Source organism: Polyodon spathula, chromosome 1 (genome assembly GCF_017654505.1).
Source record: "Polyodon spathula isolate WHYD16114869_AA chromosome 1, ASM1765450v1, whole genome shotgun sequence".
Classification (NCBI taxonomy): Eukaryota; Metazoa; Chordata; class Actinopteri; order Acipenseriformes; family Polyodontidae; genus Polyodon; species Polyodon spathula.
Window position 1 is genome coordinate 18374833 of NC_054534.1, and position 8401 is coordinate 18383233.

At 37.4% G+C, this 8401-nt stretch overlaps 1 protein-coding gene across 2 annotated transcripts; it reads left to right on the forward strand.

Moving 5' to 3' along the window:
* The first annotated feature begins 706 nt into the window (after nt 1–706).
* On the forward strand, nt 707–8401 carry nudt12 (nudix (nucleoside diphosphate linked moiety X)-type motif 12). 2 transcript variants are annotated; one of them, XM_041248927.1, is made up of 7 exons: nt 707–1078; nt 2158–2369; nt 3851–4431; nt 5572–5739; nt 6710–6823; nt 7227–7426; nt 7692–8401. In XM_041248927.1, the coding sequence occupies exons 2-7, from the start codon at nt 2164–2166 to the stop codon at nt 7800–7802; spliced, it is 1380 nt and encodes a 459-aa protein (XP_041104861.1). In that variant the 5' UTR covers nt 707–1078; nt 2158–2163; the 3' UTR covers nt 7803–8401. The 2 variants fall into 2 exon arrangements, with proteins under 2 accessions (XP_041104861.1, XP_041104872.1); XM_041248938.1 differs by having other exon boundaries at nt 1013–1078; nt 2139–2369.

An 8401-nucleotide genomic window follows, 5' to 3' on the forward strand; every position in this document is an offset into this window, starting at 1 on the left:
CATTGTAACTACTTCGTGCTTGCTGTGCACGTGAACACAGGTAAAAGAAAAAAGTACACTGCATACAGTAGGCTAGGCAAGAAATGCCTTTCGCCGCATTTCAGGTGTGTTTGCACTACATAATTACTGATTCACGATTTCAGTTTGTGTTTAATTAAAGAACTCTGCAATGATTTGTTTCTGTGCTTCCCTTCAGTAATAAAACACCTTAAAATATAAGAAACTAAAACAAAATGTTATTTAATATAGACTATGGCTTTTATTTATTTATTTATTTATTTAGGAGCAGCTAGTTGAACCTACGCCATTGAGAGGCATGCGTAAAATGACAGGAACCAAACGAAGTCGTAAATCAGGAAAAAAAAAAAAAAAAAAAAAAAAAAAAAAAAACTGTAAGCGCGAAACATAATATTATAATACGATTCGTACATTTGCAAATAAAGGTTGAAACGAACAGTAAACTACTACAGCAGGGATGAAATTGAGTTCAGTGAGTGAACTTTAATCTCGGGTAGGTCTGCGAAGTCACAAAAACCTACAAAAAGTCAAGATACGAAAGACAAACCAAGGGTACATAGCCCATAAAGCATGACGTGTCAGTGTCAGTGAGTTTCTCGGTGTGTGAGAGTCAATATGAGTGTCTCTCTCAGTGTGTGTGCCCAGTGGATGTTTACTGAATGACGGTAAAGTTTCAGTCTCCCAAGCCACATCTGTGAAGTTTCTCCATATAAAGCGGCACACAGCTAGTGGAGCTGCCCTGCCGCGCGTTTGATGACAGCAAACTGAACCGTGAGCAACTGATGAATTATGAACAAACCACCAGTATGTCTTTGCAGCAACAAAGTGCTGTTTCCTAAAGTAGTGTGTGCAAGTGATCAAGTTAAACAATTAACCCCCAAGATACACAATGGAGTCTCTACCTGCCGTAAAACGCGCTACGTACGCACTGTACTGTCGTTGCAGCAAGTTGTCATAAAAATCCAGCACCGTAACGCTAGAGGTCGCGTGTGTAGAGACTACAAATCCCAATTGTCTTTGCGGTTCGGTGCTGGAATTGGTGGTCTGAGAAAAAGAGACGGTAGGTAACTCTTTTGGCATTTAATAATAAACAGCAGTAGTAGTACTGTATGTTGTAGCTGTGTTAGTGACATGTGCTATACTGAAGAATATGATATGAGAATAATCAGTTAAATACGACACTTACGCCTTATGTGTACGTAGTGCTTACAAAGGTATCACAAAAGTCAGTACCTCCTCTCCGGTCACTTTTTTTTTTTTTTTAAAGTAACACAAATGCTTATTCACTGCCAAACTTGAACTACTTTAGATGTGTAATGGCTGCAGTATAGGGTACCTTAGGTTTCGGTGTTGGGAGAGGATTATTAATTGTTTTATTAACAGTAATTTGATAACCAATCAGAATGCAGCGTCATGACAGGAACATTTGGTGGTACCTTTGGACAGCGATTTGTACAGCTAAATTATCTGGTTTCGATCTGACCTGTCATGTCAGTGCAACCTTGTTCAGTGTGGTTCCTAGGCTGTAGAATTTTAAAATTGAGTTCCAAACATTAACGGAGTATTAAAATAATAAAAAACGTAAATTCAAACAGAAAAAAACAAACAAAACAAAAGCAAAAACAAACAAAATAAAAACAGTATGCAATACAATCAGCTATTGTACTACATTGATGAAAAGTCGAGTTGTGCAAAAAACATTTCCATGGCGGATTTTTTTTTTTCCCCCACTCGTTTACCTCATGTTTGTTTTATTAACTATCCCTCTGCTGAAAGTGTACACCCCTGCTTTACCCTCGTTTAATGTCAATCGTCTTTAGTCGAATTATTGTACTGTAATTGCTGTATAAGACAAGCAAGGTATCCGGTGTTTTTTTTGTTTTATTTTATTTTATTTTCTATAAAGAATCTACGCTTTTTTCCATTTATTTAATAGGCATTTTGTGTTGCTATCTGGAACAATGTTAAATATTTAAATAAAGATCTGTATTTATTTTTATTTTTTTATCATTTTATCCAACCACTGTATGTTTGCATATTGTTAATCTCTTATTTAAGTTCAGATATAACACCTCCTTTTGCTAATCTGTGTCCCTGCTCCTCCATACTTTTTTGATCAGGTATGTTGTACGTTTACAGGCTGAAATGGCTTTCGTTCAAAAGAATCCGAAGGAGGAAATGGTTGCTCAGTTTCTCGATTCAGCTGCTAAGGGAGATGTGGCCAGAGTATCTTCAGTGATTTCTCAATCAGATATCCTGATTAATGAATCTGATGAGAGAGGCTGGACTGCATTGATGCTTGGTGCTCGGAATGGACATTTTGATGTTGTGAAGAATCTGTTGGAAAGGGGGTAAGACATGGTGACATTGTACCACAACATTAGTTTTTCTTGTATGTTTGATGAATAAATAGTAACACACAACAAATTATTTAAACCATTCAAGAACTATGTACATCTCCTCATAAGTCTGGTAAGCCCTGAAGTGTGTTTTAAAAAGACAATATTTCTCCGTCCAGGGGAGCAACCACCAAGAAAAGGTGTTAAAACCAAGCCTCGCCGAGGACAACTGGAAGCTGCTAGAGACTGGAAGATGCTGGCAGATGTTGGTCAATGGCTTATTTTTCCAACTGAGATTGCCACCACTAACCTTCGACCAGACATTGTCTTGTGGTCTGGATCAGCACGCCTTGTTCATCTGGTAGAGTTAACAGTGCCATGGGAAGATGCTGTGGATGAGGCGTATGAGAGGAAAAAACTACGGTATGCTCAACTAGCTGCTGAAGTGGAAGAGCAAGGAGGGAGAGACCGAGTTTACCCAGTGGAGGTGTGTTGTCAAGGATTTGTGGCACACTGTATAACCCGGTTTCTCAGAGATGTCGGGTTAGGTGGCCAAGAGTTGCGTCGCACAGTGAAGAACTTATCTGAAGCAGCAGAAAGAAGCAGCAACTGGCTGTGGTTGAGACGGAAAGATTCTGGATGGGGATCTCAAGCACAATAGAAAGAAAGCAACACTGATGTACAGGTAAGTAAACTGGGTTGAGCTGAGTGGGAGATGGAGGGGGGTGATGCTGGGATGCCAGAATCACTGTTGAGCCCTTTTGAGGTGTTGTGGGCTAGTCAACGAAACACTGAGGATGGAAGGTGCCCACTTGAAGACCCCAGAGATGTACCCTACTTAGCTCAATCCAGACAGTTGTCATGCTGATGCGCTGGGGAAACCACACTGGATTGATCCCCGGAGCCAGCATCGCAGCCGTTGTGTGTGCTGATGCGCTGGGGAGGCAAAATTATTTGATCCCTGGAGCCAGCATTACACTTCAGCAATCAACACCAGACAGAAGGATACCTACATCATCAGATGGAAAACAACGCAAATGGATGGAGATGCAGATGGATCACATTAGTTTACTGCAAAGCTACGTCTTTTTTGGTGCTTATCTTGGCGAGCGCCGCGTTCAAATCAGCATGAAGTTCAACATCTACTCTCATGTAATGGAAATCAGACTTAAGGACTGACATTTGTATAACAATGGCTGAAAATAAGTAAAGCAAAATTTTGAAAACTTAATTTTTTTTTTCCACATTGATTTAAAATGCTGTGTATATTGAAATTTTGACTGTTGTATACAATAACGCAGTCTTTCAGTACATAAAAAGCAATAAGCTTGTTATCATAAACATGTATTCACAATACTGAATGGAATAAGAATGGTTCTTCACGCTTAACTAAGTCAAGACTACTTGACCTTGTCTTACTTGCAAAAAAAGGTAATCTGAATAAGTTTTAACATGGGTTTTGTTTCTTTGTTTTGTTCATTTTTGTTTTCCAGGTGTGACAGAGCTTCTGTAAATAAATCTGGTCAAACTGCACTTGATATTGCAAAATTTTGGGGGCATAAACATATTGCTAATTTATTGGCCAATACTAAAAGTGGAGACAGACCTGTGTTTCTTCCTGGTGCTGCTGAGGAGCATGAAAACTATTTCTGTAGAACCTTCCTAAACAGAATGAGTGAGAAGAGGACAGACTCCGAGTGGCTAAAAGCCAAGCAGCTTCACTCAACCACAGTGTACATTCTCTTCTCTAGTCTAAGCCCATTAGTTACTTCATCCGGAGACAAGGATCACTCCAGTAAACCACATGTTCGGCTTTGTAGGTTCGGAAGAGAGGCTGTAGAAGAACTTTTGGGTAAACCTGAAGCCATTTTGATTTTCCTTGGGATTGAGATGCAAAAAACAAATGTAGGTTCTTTGAAAGAAAGTGTGCTAAATGGTGAAGATGGGCTGATTGCTTGGTTTGCCTTAAGTGTAGAGGACCTTCCTGTAGCAAAATTTAAACTCAAATATCCTGACTGCTGCCTCATTCAAGCACCCATGCCTGGTCTTCTGCAGCTAACCGAGGAGGAAGCAGGTGCGTTTTAGCTTCCACTTGCTTTGTGTGTGCCAAAACATTACCTTTACATCCTGTGTTACAGGCAGTAGGAAATTATGTGGGGTCCATTTCATCAAAACATGAAAGGAGTCAAATAAACTTTTATCAAATATACTGTAATTTTGTGCCAGGATAAATACAAAAAATATCAGCTATGTGACTTGTGAGATTAGTATACTAATGAGGTTTATGAATATGCATGTGCTTTGCTGTATAGTGGAAATAAATAAATACAGTATTTTGGTGGGGTAGGGTGGAATAAGAACCAGTAATAAAACCTAAAGCCAGAAGTCTACACGTTACGCAACACAACAGTGCTCCCCCGCTTGTCATGCATATTCATAAACATGTTCTGCCATTCTGAACCTTTACTGGAGCGAGCAGCTAGGATCCTGGTAGATCGTAGGCAGGTGAATCAATCAAAATGCTAAACTTTATGAGAGGAGTCAGGAACCAATGAGATGTTTCTGATTGAGCAAGTTGTAGTCAGCTGGCGATGTTGTGAGTTCAGAAGACATTTTGAAGGGATACACCCAATGCCTAACCGATATCTCAAAACTGTTTTATGACCAGGGATAAGTTAATAAAAATATCAAAACAACTGCAGTTATTTTGAAACTTTTTGCAGGAATGCACACAACAAAGCAGGAATCTATAAAGTAAACCCTACTGCCTGTTCAGTAACACTTTAACTAGGACTTGAACTTTAAGTGAATAAAGTAAATACTAGTCAAATAAACATTGTCATACAGCAACTAAAATATGATAGGCATATGTGTGTATGTGTGAAATACATCTGAAATAAAATGTAATATTTATTTTTTAATTATAATAATTTTAACTAAACAGTAACTTCCCCCATTATTCATTGGAACACATTTTACAGAAGCCAATTCAATTTATAAATGCTAAGGTCCTTGGTAAAATGGTAAAACTATGGTAAAATGTTACTTAATATTTAGGAGTTGTTTATATTAAATTATTGTGTAACTGTATTAACTGTCAGTGTTAAAAATGGTGTTATCTAAAAAATATAATGCTATCAAGGGAAATAGTCACAGTTGCTATATAGTCTCAGACTTGTAATGGTATGCATCTTTGTTTTTCAATATTTTCAAGGTGTTACTGCACAGGCAAGGTCAGTTTTTGCCTGGCACAGCAGATACAGCTTCTGCCCTACATGTGGGAGTGGAACTAAAGTCAGAGAGGGTGGTTACAAGAGGTCTTGTTTGAAAGAAGGTTGCAAGAGTCTCCAAGGCATCCACAATACATCCTATCCTCGAGTTGGTACGAGCAAACTTCAGAAACTATGAAAAACTCCAAGTTTTTCTTTTTTTGAATCCAACTATGTTTTAACATTGCATGACAAGTAGCACTTTTTATAACCATTTGCTTCAATTAATTACATTTCTGATCCAATTAATTAAAAAAGAAAACTGGAGTAAACAAGTAGATTTACTGGAAGTATTCTCAAACAAGCCACGGTTTCATCCTGTTAAATCTAAGAGTAAGCAACACCTTCAGTTTCAGATAAGGCCAAACACCGGTGTAAAACACACTCTGATGCATTCCAAGCACTTTTTGCAATACATTTCTATGGTCCTATGCTGTTACGCTGCAGAATTCAATATACAAACTCATTGAATTTAACAATTAGAATGAGCAATATGGGTTAAAATATTGTTTTATGTCAAATGAACCTATACTGTAAACCACATCTTCCTAGTGCTACGACTATGAATCAAAATGGTTGTAAATAATATGGTATTCGCATAAGAAAAAGTCACACAAAAATACATTTGTTTATTCTGTCATTGGTTACAGTAGTTTATACGGTCTCTTAGATTACATACTGTGTTCCCCTGCCAGCAGCTCTTACACGCTCTTCAGGAAGCCTGTATATTTCAGTATAAAAGTTTTAGTGGTGTCTCCTCTTGCTTTCGTCTCAGCTGTGTTCTGGCAACATATACAAAGGCACGTGACTATGCTCTCCTGTGTTTATTGCACGTTCACAGGAAATGGGTCAACTCTGAAAAACAAATCTTAGATGACACACTTCAATGCATTGCGAGCACCCCTCTTCATCTTCCCCAGTAATATTAAAAAGGCTGTGCATTATACTCCGAAAACCACTGTCATGTTTTTTAAATTTAAAATTAATGTGGGCAGCAAAGGATTATACAATTAAGATTTGTATTTACAGCTTTTTGTTTCAGCGGTTTGTAGAAAAAACATTTTTTCTTCCTACTTTATTTAGATCCAGTTGTTATAATGTTGGTCATCCACCCTGATGGGAATCAGTGCCTTTTGGGCAGAAAGAAAGTCTTCCCTGCTGGGATGTTCTCTTGTCTTGCTGGGTTCATTGAGCCAGGTAATACTAATAATTACAAAAGTAAGCATTTCTACTTATTAAACAGTGAGAGTGCTTGAAGAAAACACGTAAACTGCAGTTGTGATGTATGTAATGCCACTGGGATAAAAAAAAACATGTTGTTTTAAACTTTGTACTTGTCAGGTATTTTGACTGTCATATTCCAAGTGTTAGTTTACCCCTACTGTACTATGATGCAAGTTCAATGAAAGCATGTTAATGTTTTAAAAATGTAACTGTGAATACAACAGACACTTTCTATTATTATTTTTAATTGATTTGAATTATTATTATTTATACCAAATTTTGCAACAGAAAAAAGCTTAGTAAATCTGTCCCTTCAAGTTAAGCTAATGTTACTGATCATTTTGTCATAATAATCTTATCTTTTGCTGTTTTGTAGGAGAGACCATTGAGGATGCAGTGAGGAGAGAGGTGGATGAAGAGAGTGGAGTCAAGGTTAGCCATGTGCAGTATGTCTCCTGTCAGCCGTGGCCAATGCCTTCCTCTCTTATGATTGGCTGCCTGACTGAAGCTGTAACAACAGAAATTAAAGTGGACGAGAATGAAATAGAAGAAGCCCGTTGGTTCACAAGACAGCAGGTATAGTTCAGAAAAAAATGGTATTTCGTTACTGTACAGAAAAACTTCTAACCTAATGTTTAACTGCCAAACAAAGTTACTCTAACATGTTTGTTCTGTTCATGGTCAGGCCAATTCCATGCAGTTAACTATTCACCGTAATGAGACGTCTGTTATGTAGCATAGCTATGTAGTCGTTAGCAGTCGCTACTAACTAAAGACATATTTTAAGATATCCCTGAAAGAATTCCAATTAAGCTGTTTCTTTTTATACTGGTGTTTGCAGGTTGCAGAAGCTCTTGGAAAAAACAGCCAGCAACCCTTCTTTGTGCCACCACGACAAGCTATTGCACATCAACTAATAAAGCACTGGATTGGCTTAAACGCAAACCTTTGAACTTCAAACAGACACATTGCTTTCTCTGACTGCTGTTGTGGATGACACTAATAACCTTGCTGGTGCAGGATTCAATTATATTGCTTACGTTTTTAAGGAAGGAAGAATAGTTCATAGTAAAAATCAATGTGGTCTTTGATCGAAAGACATGAAATAGACGTATTTTTGTGTTGAAATGACAACACCTTGAATGTAGTTCTGTACAGTAAAGTAAAATTTTACAATTTTGATGGATGAATTTGAAAAACAACAATTAGAAAACATGCACAAAGACAGACAATAAGATTGAATTGAATATATCAACTGCTATATACCTTGACCTGATTACACAATTTAAAAGCATGTAAGAATTATACCGAAAAACCTTCACCTTTTTTAATTTTAGTAAAAAATATATTTTACAGTCATAGTTATCAGAAAACTCTAGTTTGGAAGGTCACTTTTTTGTTGTAGATCGAGACATTTTCTTCAATATTCTTATGAAGCTATGAATTTACAAATGTACTGTATGCAAAGCTTTTTTTTTTCCTTTGACCATTTTCTGAATTTTTCTGCATACACCAAATGCATCTTGTTGCAGTAAACATATACAGATTGTA